The sequence below is a fragment of the Podarcis tiliguerta genome (assembly GCF_965153285.1).
Source record: "Podarcis tiliguerta genome assembly, chromosome: 11".
Lineage (NCBI taxonomy): Eukaryota > Metazoa > Chordata > Lepidosauria > Squamata > Lacertidae > Podarcis > Podarcis tiliguerta.
The window spans coordinates 49,427,831-49,444,086 of NC_139544.1; the positions used below are offsets into that span (position 1 = coordinate 49,427,831).

General features: G+C 44.8%; 1 protein-coding gene across 1 annotated transcript in view; it reads right to left on the reverse strand.

Annotated features, from left to right (window-relative positions):
• ST8SIA3 (ST8 alpha-N-acetyl-neuraminide alpha-2,8-sialyltransferase 3) overlaps positions 1-15,923 on the reverse strand; it is a 44,836-nt gene extending 28,913 nt beyond the window's left edge. The window contains exons 1-2 of the mRNA XM_083403109.1: positions 15,802-15,923; positions 1,728-1,908 (exon numbers count right to left, since the gene is read on the reverse strand). Coding sequence (XP_083259235.1) covers positions 1,728-1,908; positions 15,802-15,850 — 230 coding nt within the window. The 5' untranslated portion in view covers positions 15,851-15,923. The remainder of the gene's footprint in view (positions 1-1,727; positions 1,909-15,801) is intronic.
• Between the last annotated feature and the right edge of the window lie 333 nt (positions 15,924-16,256).

Below are 16,256 nucleotides of genomic sequence, written 5' to 3' on the forward strand. Positions count from 1 at the left end.
TAGCTTCTTATTTTCCCCAATACTTCAAATTTTCTAATGATTAAGAGCCAGTCTACACATTAGTCTAGACAGCAGACGATGCCACCAGAAGCAGCCACAGCATTATGGTTACATAACACTATATTTATTAAAGTGGCAGCATGGAGAAGACAACATGCAAAAGCAATTTCAAGTGGGACCTATGCACAGAATATAGATTAAGGTATCCAGCTGCCTTGTACTGAGTCAAAACCTCTGGGCCATTTAGCCCAGTTCTGCTTCCTCTGGTAGGCAGCACCTATGCACAAAAGTAGAAAACAAACAGAATGGTCCGCCCTTTCAAATGTTATGATCTGAGAGTTCTCCTTAATTAGAAGCAGAGGGTGGACGGGCACCGAACAGGGACGCTGCAGGATTTCCTGCATCAGCACGAGGTCGGACTAGATGGCATTTGAGGCCCCCTCCAAACTATGATTTTGATTTTTTACCATTCCTAACAGTCAGAGCCGTTAGCATCTGCGCGGTTCATTAGCGAAGCGTAAGCTTGGAAGGGAGTGAAGGCTCAGGGGCGCAGAACGGGAGCGGATGCAAATTCAGCACCATGGACAGCGACCTCCGAAAGATAACGTCGGAGCCTCAAGTTTCCATTCACTTTTAAAATTCTTCTTACTCTGAGAGGGAGGAGGCCACTTCAAGCAAACCACCCCCCAGGAGCATTTGTGTGGGCGCTGGGAAGGGGCTTATTTTTTGCGAAGAGCCAATGCAACGCCACGTCTGCACAGCGTGGGGCATTTCCCGGCCTCTGGACCAGCAGAGGAGGAGGAGGAAGACCCAGCAGAGCATGCGAATCGTCTCCACGACTTCCGCCTCACGCCTGCCTGGAAAATCCACCTTCCTCCTGCAATTCCCCTCCCCTAATTCTCCGGGCCCGGTCTCTGCGCGCAGAGAAGAGGGTGCCTCTAATCTGCCGGCGCTAAAACGGGGAGTAATCTGCGCTTCTTTGGGATGGTGGGGAGTGCAGCGCTTCCAAGCAGATTTTTTTTTAAAGAATGCATTTAAAAATAAAATTAAGAAAGCCACAATCACACAAAGGACTTCCATCACCAGACCTGCGGGGCAGCGCAGAACACGGGTCGGGGATGGGGGAAGACAAGGAATGGTGGAATGGAGCGGTCGGAGACCCTTCCTAGCCCCCCTGCGCGTTTAAAGAGCGTTTGTGCATCTGTCAACCCGCCCCCAAAACGGTGGGGAAGCCGCGCCGATGTCTTCCCCCATCCCCAGCCGGGGAAAGAGGGCGCCTGCGCCATCAGCTCGCCCCATGATGGAATATACATGAACCGGGCAGGGAGCCACCATGATTCTCGTCAGAGACCCGCATCATATTTTCTCTATCTATAGGAGCCGGGGGTTCCTCACCTCCCACCTTCCTCTGGCCACTGAGGCAACCCCCCCCCCCAACCTCTGCACGATCTGATCGATTTTTAAAAGGGAGGGGTGGGGGTTTGGTTTGCTGCTGGCACAAAAAGCGAAGAGGTGGGGAATGGGGGTGTCCCGGAGCGTTGATCCAATAATGATCATAATAATAGTAATATCTAACCCCCCCCCCCGCGCAACACACACCCTCTCCTCCTCTAAACCTTCCTCTCCAGCATGCATATACCCCCCGCCCAGCTCACTTGCTCTTTCCTCCCCTGGAAGATGATATATGTACATTTAAATATATACATATATGTATTTCAAGCACTCACCTAAATCCAGTGTGGAACATGTACATTCGTGGCACTCCCGTGTTGGCGTACTTGGGAGTGGTGAAGATATTGTCTTTTTTCAGAGACACGTAGCTGATGAAGGACAAAATCAGCAGAGCTACGCTGAGCATCACCAGACCCAGAACACTAACCACCCGGACCATCTTGCAGCTTCTCATGCCTGGGGGCGGAGAAGGTGGGGGGGTGAAAGAGAGAACACACACACACACACCCCCCACACACACGGAGCTGAAAGAGCTACATTGGAGTTAACACACCCAGAAATCAGGGATGGAGCTTGTATGTGTGTGGGGGGTGGGGTGGGGGGGAGAGCGGTGTGGCTAAGGAGCGGGGGGAGGGAAACATACACAAACACTCCAAAGGATTAATTCAAAGCACACGCACACACAGGGGAGCTAAGCGCTGGGAGGATGAAGAATTAAAAAATAATAATACAAAAAAAAATGGAGGGTATGAGCTCTGCAGCGTTGTAATGGCAGCGGATGGGGGTGGGTTAAAAAAAAAAAAAGGTGGATCCTGCCGGAAATTATAGAAAGCTGCCTGATCCTGCCTGCTTCCTTTGTGCAGGAAGCTGTGGATCCTATTGCCTTAAATAGGTGTCCCATTCAAAAGCACTCAGGGGGTGGCAAACACACACCATCCTGGAATATTCTGGAGATTTGCTCTCTGAACATAAGGAAAACGTCTTGCACTGAGCTGAACCATCCCTGTTCAGTTCAGTATGGTCTACTCTGCCCAGTGTTTCGGACAGGGGTTTCCCAGGCCTGCCTGGAGAGAGGGGACTGGATCCGGGAACTTGTGCTTGCTAGGCAGGCGTTGTACCACTGAACTGTGGTTCTGGGTCTGATAGCACCTGTTTTCCTGCCCAAATGCTGTCGGCACAATAGAAGATGCTCCATACTCCAATATCCGCCCCTTAAAAACATCACTGCCTACAGACGGACATGAGTTGGTGGTTTGGAGTTGGTTCAGCAGAGAACTTTGTGGCGAGCAAAGCCTTTGGGAGGCGGTTTGGAGCTTAGACAACCAAGAGCTTTGTGGTCAGTGAGCACAGCCTTCCAGCTCTGGGCCTGAATCCCAGAACACACATGGGGCAGCTGTGAAAATGAGTGGACACTTTCAGGTACAGTATGCAGTGGCAAGGCTTAGCACAGGAACAAGGAAGCCATGGCTCGCCAGATCTTGCTGGACTACAACTCCCATCATCCCTGACATCTGCTGTGCTGCCTGGGGCTGATGGGAATTAAGAGTCCAACAACATCTGGAAGGCCACACCCTTCCTTTAGCCTTTTACAGTTTCAGGGGGTTGGACGCAATGGCTTTGGGTCCCTTCCAACTCTAAGTTTCTATGATTCAGGTGTTGTTTATGTTTTTTAAAAGGGCCTGTTATCAAGGGAAGTGCAGGTGATTATTTTAAAGAGAGCTGTCAGAGTTTCCCCCAGTATGAGACCCCTGCCATCTACCTTGAAAGGAAAACTAGGAAAGATACCCAACTCTGGTTATTGGCAAATCACTGAGTCCAATCCAAGGGCATGTAAAGCCCTAAACAATTTGGGACCCAAGTACCAAAACCCAGCCAGATGGGCGGGGTAGAAATGATAAATTATTACTATTATTATTAATCATGACAGGGCATTCTCTGTGTTGGCACCCCGCTTATGGAACTTTCCCGCAGGTGATATTTGGTTCAGCCCTGTAGAAATATTTACCTGTAAGTGAAGGTGAAATACCTTTTAAACTGGTTTATGTGTTTGGATTACAAGTGGAACGGATTTTTTTTGCAATATTATTATAGATATTTGTTGCTGCTTAAAGAGCTGGTATGTGAAGTTGCTGGTATTCTAACAAAAATATGTAACAATAGAACATGTGGACCTCCAGTGAAGCTGAATGCTGGAAGATTCAGAAGAGATTTTTTAAAATAAAAAAAATAGTACCTCTTTGTGCATTGCATAGTTTTGTATGTATTGTGGTATTTTATGCATTGTGACTTGCAGTTATTTTTAATTTATCATAGTTTAGTAATTATTTATTGTAATTGTTAAGAGTGAATTTCTGTTTAATTATTATTTGCTGATGTTTTGAGAGTTAATTTTAATATATTCTAATAGATTATTAAATATCGCCGAAGAATTGACGCTTTTGAATTATGGTGCTGGAGGAGACTCTTGAGAGTCCCATGGACTGAAAACGCATCCATTCTTAAGGAAATCAGCCCTGAGTGCTCACTGGAAGGACAGATCCTGAAGCTGAGGCTCCAATACTTTGGCCACCTCATGAGAAGAGAAGACTCACTGGAAAAGACCCTGATGTTGGGAAAGATGGAGGGCACAAGGAGAAGGGGACGACAGAGGACAAGATGGTTAGACAGTGTTCTCGAAGCTACAAACATGAATCTGACCAAACTGCGGGTGGCTGTGGAAGACAGGAGTGCCTGGCGTGCTCTGGTCCATGGGGTCACGAAGAGTCGGACATGACTGAACGACTAAACAACAACAACAATTAAATATTACTTTTATCTGGTATAAGATGTTCCATTTTAAAGTTTTGTTTTATTATGACTTTTTGTATTGGGTCAGTTTACTATATAAAGGTGTGCTTTCTTTGTTGCATATTTTGTTGCTGTAAACCACCTTGTGCATGGTAATTTAGAGTGGCGAATTACAAATTAATAGGGAAGTGAAATGAAACAAAATAACACCGGTCCTGAGAGATCTGCATTGGCTCCCAGTACGTTTCTGAGCACAATTCAAAGTGTTGGTGCTGACCTTTAAAGCCCTAAACGGTCTCGGTTCTGTATACCTGAAGGACCATCTCCACCCCCATCGTTCAGCCCAGACACTGAGATCCAGCACCGAGGGCCTTCTGGTGGTTCCCTCACTGCAAGAAGTCAGGTTTACAGGGAACCAGGCAGAGGGCCTTCTCGGTAGTGGCGCCCGCCCTGTGGAATGCCCTCCCTTCAGATGTGAAGGAAATAAGAAGCTATCCTATCTTTAAAAGACATCTGAAGGCAGCCCTGTTTAGGGAAGTTTTTAATATTTAATGCTGTATTGTTTTTAACACTCGATTGGGAGCAGCCCAGAGTGGCTGGGGAAACTCAGCCAGATGGGTGGGGTATAAATAAATTATTATTATTATTATTACTCCCAAAGGAGGCACTGATGGCCACCAACCTGGAAGGACTGGACCCATTCATAGAGGAGAAGGCTGCTAGCCAGGATGGTTATGTTCTGCCTCCATGGCTGGAAGCAGTAATGCTTCTGAATACAAGTTGCTGGAAAACACAGGAGGGAAGAGGGCTCTTGTGCTTGGGTTCTGCTCCAGGGTATCCCACAGGCATCTGGTTAATCACTGTGATAACAGGATGAACTAGATGCGCCACTTACCCTATCCACTTTATACACACCAAAAGGACCCAGAATGTTATATACTTAAGTATAGTTGTATATAAGTTACAAGAACTTGGACACAGTTGGACAATGTAGGACACACCTTCTTGAATTGTAGGTATGGAATGTGTGTTTCAAAATGAATTCTCATTCGTCTTATCTAGGTTGGCCCTTGAAGTCAGCGCATCATCACCGTTTGCTAATAGACTCCAGTGTATTGCATTTGCAGCCCGGAAAAGTACAAATATAGACCTGATTCCAAACAAACTTATCGATTTTAAAATTATGCATAGGTTGTAAGATGACCAAGAGGTATCTTAGTACAGTACAGTGATGAGCACAGCTTTTTGACCTCCTTGGCAGGTCCTGGCTGGCAGAGATACAAGTCGGAGCTGACTAGATGAATCAAATTAGACCCTGTCTGTTGGAGTCACAGCCCATCCATGCATAATTTTCCAAACAGATGTATGTCAGGATTTGTCTTGTAGTTTGGCCTAGGTTCTCGTTGTAGTCTATATGCAAGTCTTAAGGTATGGCTGAAAGCCACATGATGCAACAGTTATGCAGAAACTAAGCAGGGTCTGGATGAGAGACCAGCTGAAGGTCTCATGTGATCTGCATCTAGCATTATGGAAGAAAGCAATAATATACCTATAATTTTAAAAAAATGAAATAAAGCTTAGAATAATTGTTCCTAAGAGAGAAAGTCTGCTCAGAGCCCTGTTTGCCATCTTAATGAGATGTGTGTGTTGATTGTTGTGGTGGCTGTTGAAAACAAAATAATCTGATTATTGCTCCTAAGGAAGGAGGTTTTTTAAAAACAACAACAACAATTCACAAATAAAAGTGTAGTCTTTACAATCAATCAATCAATCAATCAATCAGTCAGTCAGTAAACCAGTCAATCAATCTCACAAAAGTTACGAGCCTGCTAAAAGGCTAAACAGGGAGAAGACTCTGCAGTCAGCATGCAGATGCAAGCTATTAGTCTCTTAGATGGCTAGTAAAAATTAAATAAAATTGCTTTCTTCCAAATGGAATGGTGGAAGAAGGGAAAGTGGCCTTCCTCTACCAAGGGGACAAGTGGACTTGGGGAAGGGCCACAGCTCAGTGGTACAGCATCTGCTTTGCATGCATTAGGTCCCTGGTTCAATTCCCAGCATCTCCAAGTCAGGCTGAGAAAGTCTGAAATCCTGGAGAGATGCTGTAGGTCAATAAAGACAACATGGGAACAAGACGGGCCAATGACTTTATTCTGTAAAAGGCATCTCCCTATGTTCCTAAGGAGGATGGAGTGGTCCATTCTCTCTCTGCCAGTCCCTTCCTTTTCAGTTAGCGCTGAAATCAAGCAAGCTAGTGGAAGCACCTGCCAGCTTGTTTGCTCATCTCTGCATAGAAACCCACCCACTCACCTGTGGCTACCTGGAGAATTGTTAGATAAGAGGCTAAATCAGTCACCAAACTTTATTATCTTGGCCACGGCCACAACGAAGGAACTATAAACCAGGAAGATAAATATGTGGCTAAAAGCAAGGTTAAAACTCCAAATCAGAACCAAAGTCCAAGTCAGAAAATACCCAATGGACAAACTTATCCTACGGATTAAAATTAGTTTGGCAGTTAGTCCCTCTTCCTAGGGAATTATGTAGATTCCAGAAGTGTTTCTGCATTAGTCTGATCTGGCAAAAAGAGCCAAATGCTATAACCATTCAGTCATAACCTTGCACGAAATAGAGGCCACTGTGTCAGGTGCATTGGATGAAATGGGCTCTGGCCTCCCAGAGTTTATGCCACAAGAACCATGTGCTCATCTCCAAGGTGCCACTAGGGTTAGGGACATCTAATATTGAATTTCTTTATTTGCCAAAATTTCTAAGCCCACCAACATTAAGAAGAAAAAAATATGGTGGTGAACAGCATACAGCAAACAGGCTTCACAGAGAAGGAACACCAGATGATACCACCAACTCCAGGGCCCGGCGCTGTTGGTGAGGAATTACAGAACGACTGCAATCTACTCTAATTACTGTGAGCTGCTTCACTGAGAGCTACTGAGCCTTCAGAGATACCCAGAGCAAATGTGTAATAAATCCACTATGGTGCTAACTAGAGCCCAAGAGAGGAAGCAGAGCAATAAAGAAACAGCCCTACCTCTCCTACAAAAGACCACCCTAGACTACTGCCATCCAGTGGTAACTAGCCATATAGCTAATGAAGATACCCCACTGGCCCTTCCCCAAAAGTCACTGAATCTTGTAACCTTAAGCAGCATTAATGACCATAACCAACAAACAGAAGGTTGGCATAACTCCTCTGACCATGAACAGTTGGGTAACTGGTCTCCTGACCCAGCACTAGTATGTGAAAATTCTTATATTACACACGTGGATCATAACAACATGCAGTTCATCACAAACTCTACCCCTAATCAACAGGCTCAGTCCACAGCCAAAGGAACTGATAGGGCAAAGCGAGAAAGATTTGCAGATTTGTATGGCTACCTCCAAGACCATTGTCTCCTTAATGCCCAAAGTAATGAAAAAAAAATTCAGAACTTGGACTGCTTAAGAAAGGAACTATCTGGCATCAAGGCTAACATGCTTGTCTAGTTAGGGCTAATTGAGTTGGGGATCCTAACAACAGTCCCCCCCCCCCTCTCCTGGCACAACCCAATAACCCTAACCAAGACTGCACCAATAACCAACCTACTAACTTAAACAATAATTCAAACAACCCCGAGATCCTAACCAATATGCCCTTTAACAAAGAATGGGATTCGGAGAGACAGGCAGATGCCCTTTTACAAGTCTGGGCAAGAAAGGATTTGCCCCCTCCAAATCAAATAGCTACAGAAGACTACCAGAAGAACTGGTTGGAAAATTCCCATCTCACTTTATCCAGCCCTGACTTGCTGGTCATTGATGATTGGCAAAATGCTCCAGAGGGGGAAACAGATAAAACAGATGAAGCTGATCTAGGAAGACCAGCCTGGATCTAAGGCCAAACTGCAACCAAAGAAACAGGGACCCAACTTTAAACAATCTTATCCCCAAAGTGTCATTTAAGTGGGGTAACCACTTCCTAGGGGAAAAAAATCCTCAATTTACATATAGACCACAACAATCCCACCAACAGGCACCAATTGATAGACACCCTGTACCAAGTTCTCATCAAATAAGGTACCGGCCAAGTGGTCTCACACATAACGATAGCACTAGTAGGAATACAGCGCCCCCATACATAACTGTGGCGATCACACAGGGCCCCCGGACGTTTCACGGTCTATTGACCCTGTGCCACCACTGCGGTTGCTTTTTTCACTGCCACCACCCCGCTTTTCACGGGGACACACGGTGTCCAGACAGTTGTTAACATAAACAAATAATCAAGTTTATTTTTAAGTGCAGGAATATGCGTATGGTATCGGTTTATTTTACTCTTGTCAGGTTCTTAAATCTTAGTTCCTACCACTTCAAACTGAATTATTCCCAACTATCTATCTAACTCCCTAACAATTCCTCTCACTCACTCACAATACAACTCAACCAACCCACTGCGTATTCCACCCTCTTCCTTCTCCCACACCCAAGCCTCAACTCCCAACTGACAAACCTCAACTCCCAACTCCCAAACCTCAACTGTCTTTTCAAAACCTCCCACTCTATCTTTTACTCCCCCCTCGCATTCTCACTGGCCAATCACCTCACACCCATTTTAACCCTTTCCTTGACACATCCTAGGGGCAAACGCCACAATAACCTACCCCAATAACATCCTCGCGCGTAGGGAGAGACATGGGCAACAAGAAAAACCTCTCCCCAGAGATGATACCCTTATTCCAGCATCACACCCAAAACCCTACGACAGGATCTCTCACCCTAGATGGAAGAAGCCTCCACCTAGAGAAGGGGAATTGACATTTAGTCATTTCTATAAGAGCCCAGCATCAAAAAGCCTCGCATCCCCAAGATTAAATGCCGGTGATACAGGCACCCACACTGGAGCTGGTTCCATGGTAAGACCACCTGAGAGCTCTCACTGTTGACTCAGTAAACCCAAGAAAGATCTCAACATACCTAGAACTTGGAGCAAGAAAGGAGATAAAGATCTTACTACATTTCTGCAGAATTTTGACATCATCTGGCTGCAAGATGCTGACCTTCCACACTTGCAGGGATACTCTCAGCATAGCCTCCCTGCAGTCAAGAGACATCAAAAAGGACGAGGAAGTGGGGGATTGAGCACCTTTACCTCACTGGATTTGGCTGGGGAAATCAGTGTTGTGGAGTCGGATCTCCTCTATGAATATTTCTTGCCACTACAGGTCACGGCAGGGGCAGGAGACCCATTTTTCTGTATCAACATCTACTTTCCACCAGCACATACCCTAGCTGTGGTGGTTAAGAGCTGGACCGATCTAACAAGCGTTATAGAGCAGATAAAGGTGAAATATTCAGATGCCCGAATCCTACTATGTAGGGCAGCCGTTCTCGACCTGTGGGTCCCCAGAGGTTGTTGGACTACAACTCCCATCATCCCTGAGCTCTGGCCTTGCTAGCTAGGGGTGATGGGAGTTGTAGTCCAACATCTGGGGACCCACAGGTTGAGAAAAGCCGATGTAGGGACTTTAATGCCCACATTAGCGACGGCCCAGGGGGAAGCCTAACATCATGTGGAATAGATCGGGATGATATTTCCCCCTTTACTCGTACTTCCATGGATAAGAAAGTTAACCCTTAAGGACTGAAACTCCCAGAATGGGTTTTTCTGCACGATTTCTTAATATTAAATGGATGTCCAGCATACAGCCAACAAGAGAATCGGAACACAAGTACAAAATACATCACAAATCAGTAGATCTCAAAGAAAACTTGGTTGAAAAGATGAGCTTGAAGCCAGCGTCAGGTAGAGGCCTGCCTGATGTTCATTGGAAGCACATTCCAAAGGACAGCTGCCACCAGGCTAAAGGCCCTGGTCTTAGAGGATGCAAGTTGAACCTTGGGAGAATAGGTCATTACTAAGAGAGTCTATGATTGAAGGGACTAGGCAGTGCTATACAAGGTAAGACATTCCTCAGAGGTCCCTGGTCCCCAATTGTTTTGTACACATGCCCATAGCAAGACCATAAAACTGTCCTGGTAGCATACTAGCAGCTTTTTCAACACAGGAGTGACTGGGCACTCACTCCAATAGCCTAGTGGCAGTATTCTGCAATAGCTTTCGATGAACCTCTACAATCTACACCAGCATAGTCCATGCACAGCCACGTAGCTATAATTTAGATGACCAATTAGAGCTGTGTGTGTGTGTGTGTGTGTGTGGTTCAACAAGCAACGGATACAGCTTGCATTGGAAACCCTAACCTCAATTTGGCAAATGAAGGCATCTGGTAGTTGAGTCATGGCTCTGGCAGGATCTAATTGGACCCATAGAATTGTAGTCTTGGAGGCCTTATATAGAAATGGTAGAACAGGAGAGGACAGAGTAGTGAGGGTTATGCTTTATTTCCTTTACTGAACACGGTATAAGCCTGCTAGGGAAGAGATTTCACCCCTTATCCAGAATTTCTTATTGGCCTACTTATAAAAAATGTTGAGAGCTGGGAAGATCAACTCTTTTATGCATGGATGAAGAATTAAGATACAATTGTGACAGAGGGCTATATGCATATGGTTTTGTATTTTATTGCTTTTTTTAAAAAAAATAATATTACCCTCCCCTTCTCTTTCTTTCCCTTCCGTTTATCTTTCTTTTCTCTTTACTGCCGTGCCCTTTATTATTATTTTTTAGATTACCGAACTTTTCCGTGCACAAGACGAGTTTTTTTTTACTCTAAAATAATGTTTAAAAATGGGGGTCGTCTTAGGGGACGGACGACAGATAGGTTGTGTCCGCGAGTAGGAGTTTGTCAGCAGTGATATTGTGGGTGATTTTTGGCTGCATCAATTGCTGCTTTGGGTTTGCTGCTGCTGCGGTAACAGGGTGGTGATTGGTTGCCGTGGCAAGGTTTGCTGTGGATTGGCTGCTGCTTTGGCAATTAGGCGTGCAACTTCTGTTGGTGAGCGGGTAGACACATGTTGGCTAGTGCTATGCGAGAGCGGTTGTCAGCCTGTGTCAGTCTGGTTAGTGATTTTCGGCATTCCTCCCCCCAAAAAAAGCTCAACCACTCTGGGCCATCTCCCCCCATTTTCTTAAATTTGAGTCCCCCCAGATAGGGGTTGTCTTATACATGGGGGCGTGTTATACACGGAAAAATAGTTTTATTGCCTCTTATGTTGAAAACTTTCAATAAAATTAATTATTTTAAAAAACCATGAAATTCCTACCGCCACCAAGCAGATGTAAGAGATTAGAGTGTTCTGTTGGTTTCTGTTGCTGGAAAAGTTTCCTGGAGCCAAAGTTGTGGGCTGTTATGTGGAATCTTACATGTAATAGCGCTATTTTATTAACCCTCTGTATTGTTTATAGTTATTGATGTGTATGACTGATTGCTATGCCCGATGGCTAAGGCAATAAAGTTTTGTCAATTGATTGATTGATAGGGGCCGCTTTGATTTTTATATAAAAACTCCCTTTTCCCATTACTAGAAACGACACTGCCTGCTTTTACAGCGAGAGCCACAAAAATGCCTCCAGCTACCTGCAAGAGGTCCCCCACCTTGCAGTTGCTGGAGTTCAAGTGAAAGTTATGAATGAATCAGATGTGGTTTATCACAAGTCAAGTAGAAAACATGAAAAGACTTGACATAGGATTTGTGGCTCAGCCAAAGTAGCTTTAATTGATCTGGGGCTCTGTCTTCTGCCTTGCCTACAATGTTCCCGTGTTTGCAATGGCCCGCAAGCTGCAGTGGCTTTCCCCTCAAATTGAGGACCCAATGAGGGAATGGCGGATAAAACATGGATGGCGCATGTTTCCTCCCATGTTCAAATTATGTGGCCAGGAAGAAGGAAATGGGCCAAGCCGAGGTATTAGCAAAACTGTCCATTTTCAGTGCACTCTGAAACACCAGAAAATCATATTGCTCTCACACTTCCTTTCTTGACAATCTGTAAAACAGCTTCCCAGCTGAGATTAACCGTAAGTGGCTTCTGATGTTAGATGAATTGTCTTCCTTGTAGATCCACCAGGAGCAAGGCATTGCCAAAATGTTCAACTCTGCTGTGACAGTTTGAACATTGGAGGACAACCTTTTCAAGGGCATTTGACAATAGGCGCAATCTAGTCTGGTGTTCTGCACCAAGCCTTTTCTCTTGCGATTGCCATTCCTCGTTTGTTCACTTTTTACAGGTGACAATGTACGGTAGTTATGAACCAGTTGCATTGCACTGTTTTCCGCCTTCTTCCTTCTGTGTTTTTCAGACCCTGATTATTTTTGTTGGTGTGTTTTTTTGCAGATGCTCTAAAATGCAACTGTAGCAATCGCAACATGTTGGGCTCAGAGGATGAAACAATCTGAGAAACAATTGATGTTGCCAGTGGAAATACGATTGCAATACATAACAACAAAACCATGAAAACATAAAAACACATTAAATAAACAATAATAAACAGGAGAATGGGAATTTTCAGTTTGTTCAGTGGGTTTTTTTTGAGCTACAGTCTCTTATTATTGCAATATATTAGTTCATTTTGTATGTTTTCATGCCTCACTGTTGTTTATGTACACACAGATCCTGCTATCTGCCAGCTCGCTCTGCAAAAAGTTACTTATCCAAACATAAAGAATTGTGCCCAAACCCTGCTCCACACTCCACAGATTCCGAAATCTGAGCATCCAGAGTTTTTCCACTTCCTGACTTCTTGTTTGTTTGTGCTTTGCTGGTTGGCAGCAAGCATTCTTGGGCAGAAACCACCCAGGCAGGAAGAGAGTGAGATTGGACAAATCAGAATGCAGGAGAGATGCGTGGGGCAATTCAGTTTTTCCTGTTTCTCTCTTTTGCTGGCTGTAGCCATTGTGGGAAGAAACCACGGAGAGAAGGACTGTGCAGAGAGACTGGACAAGTCCCTGATGAGAAATGTATCCATAGGAATCCATGGAAATTGTAGACTCGTTATGTGAACGCTCGCGTAAGGAACGACTTTCCGGCAATGCATTGTATTTGGTAAGCAGCACTTGTATGTATTGTATTGCTATTTCCATTACTCTCAATTATTTCTTATATTTTTTACAAGTTTCATTTTCTCTTTGTGTGTCTGTGTGTGTAGCTGGGGACCCTTTCCTTTGTGTTTGCAGGTTTTTAAAAACTGTTCTTTTAATATTATTTAAATATCTTGTTGGGAGCCACACAGAGTGGCTAGGGCAATGCAGTCAGCTGGGTGGCATATTAATATTATTCTAATCATTCTAATCATTATTATTCTAATTATTCTTATTCTTATGCAGGGTTGAGGAACCTTTGGCCCTCTGGAACTGCTCCTCTTTATTTGTTTTTTTCATAGTCACTAGACTCTATGATTTAACCATGCTGGCATCCTTTTAGACTTATAGAATCATAAATTATAGAGTTGGAAGGGAACCCAGAGGACATCTACTCCAACCCTCTGCAATGCAGGAATCCCAACTAAAGCATCCATGATAGATTGCTATCCAGATAATAATAATAATAATAATAATAATAATAATAATAATAATAATAATAGTAGTAGTAGTAATAATAATAATTTATTTATACCCCACCCATCTGCTTGAGTTTCCCCAGCCACTCTGGGCGGCTTCCAACAAAATATTAAAATACAGTAATCCAGTAATAACCAGAGCATGCACCACTCTGGCAAGACAGTCCACGGGCAGGTAGGGTCTCAGCCTACGTACCAGATGGAGCTGGCAGACAGCTGCCCTGGATACAGATTTGACCTGTACCTCCATGCACAGCTGTGAGTCCAAAATGACTCCCAGGCTGTGCACCTGCTCCTTCAGGGGTACAGTTGTCCCATGCAGGACCAGGAAGTCCCCCACACCTGCCCGCTGTCCCCCCAAAACAGTACTTCTGTCTTGTCAGGATTCAACCTCAATCTGTTAGCCGCCATCCATCCTCCAACCACCTACAGGCACTCACACAGGACCTTCACCGCCTTCACTGGTTCCGATTTGAAAGAGAGGTAGAGCTGGGTATCATCCGCATACTGATGGATACCCAGCCCAACCCCCTGATGATCTCTCCCGGAGGCTTCATGTAGATATTAAAAAGCATGGGGGAGAGGATGGAACCCTGAGGCATCCCACAAGTGAGGACCCAGGGGTCTGAACACTCATACCCCACCGCCACTTTCTGGACAAGGCCCAGATGACAGATGGTGTTAGACTCCAACTGTTAGCCAACATGTCCAATGGCCAGGGATGATGGAAGTTGTAGTCTGGCAGCATCTGAAAAGCCAGGAGCAATGTTATACAGTGGTACCTCGGGTTACAAATGTTTCAGGTTACAAACACCTCAGGTTACAGACTCCGCTAACCCAGAAATAGTACCTCAGGTTAAGAACTTTGCTTCAGGATGAGAACAGAAATTGCACGGCGACAGCAGGAGGCCCCATTAGCTAAAGTGGTAGCTCAGGTTAAGAACAGTTTCAGGTTAAGAACGGACCACTGGAATGAATTAAGTTTGTAACTAGAGGCACCACTGTACAGTTTTCAGGAAAACCATTTATGTCTACCTTTGTTAGAACTTGTTGTCACTGTGAAAACCCCTCCAAGTTAGGCCACCGCTCGTGAACACTCATCATGTTATTTAATTTTTTGAAATAGTCCCTGGACTGTATTGAAGGAATACAGAAGAAAAGAGTGGTTCTGAGCATGTGCAGAAAGCTGTGGGGCTTTGCAGCATGGACTTGGGGGCGGGTACTTTGAGGACTAGTCTGCCTGAGCTAAGAGATGGCATGGGACATTTTTAAAGGATCCCTTTTCGCTGGCGGCGACAGTAAACTCAAAGGGGCCTTTTCATGTCTTGTACAGGGTGAGTCTTTTAAAAGAGGCCCCGTGGAACATGTGTACAATGGTACCTCGGGTTAAGTACTTAATTCGTTCCGGAGGTCCGTACTTAACCTGAAACTGTTCTTAACCTGAAGCACCACTTTAGCTAATGGGGCCTCCTGCTGCTGGTGCATCACCGTGGACACGATTTCTGTTCTCATCCTGAAGCAAAGTTCTTAACCTGAAGCACTATTTCTGGGTTAGCGGAGTCTGTAACCTGAAGCGTATGTAACCTGAGATACCACTGTACTCTGTATCCACGGGGCCTCTTTTAAAGGACTCACCCTGTACAAAGAAGAACCTTTTTAACACTAATTTGAAAAAATGCATGTTTACCTCCGATCCAAAAAATGTCGCGATACACACGTATTTTAAAACGAAACGCTTACTGCTATTGCAAGGGGCTCTAGAAATTTCTGTTCTATAGCATTTTCATCGTACGTATCTGATTTCAAATGATTTACACACAGACACTGTTCGGATTTTATATAGTTGTAAGTCGCTTTGAGGCACCTTTTAGGGTGTTTTTTTGTTCTTGTTTTAAGAAAGCGAGGCCTAAATGCTGGAAACAATAAAATAATCGCGATAGATGTCCAGAATTCTGAGGAAGAATGTTCAAGCACAAAACCCCTCAGACATAAATAAATCTCTGGCATTCCTCTAAACCTATAAATTAAGGTTAGGCTATTTACTCACACATCCAGCTTTCTGGGGCCTTCAAATTTAGTTCCGGAAATGGCTCCATCTGCTCTTACTGCAATAAAGGCCTCTCTCCTGGGGAATTGTTCCCTCTCTTGCAGTTAATCTGCAACCCTGATGCACAGAAGAAGGTCAGCATGGACTAAGGAACTCTGGGAATTGTAGTTCTTAAAACTCACAGGAAGGGACAGCACTCCCTGTCGCTCAAACAAGATGTCCTAGTCCTCCTCTAAGGCAATACAGTGGTACCTCGGGTTACATATGCTTCAGGTTACAGACGCTTCAGGTTGCAGACTCTGCTAACCCAGAAATAGTACCTCGGGTGAAGAACTTTGCTTCAGGATGAGAACAGAAACTGCACGGCTGCAGCGGGAGGCCCCATTAGCTAAAGTGGTGCTTCAGGTTAAGAACGGACCTCCAGAACGAATTAAGTTCTCAACCCGAGGTACCAC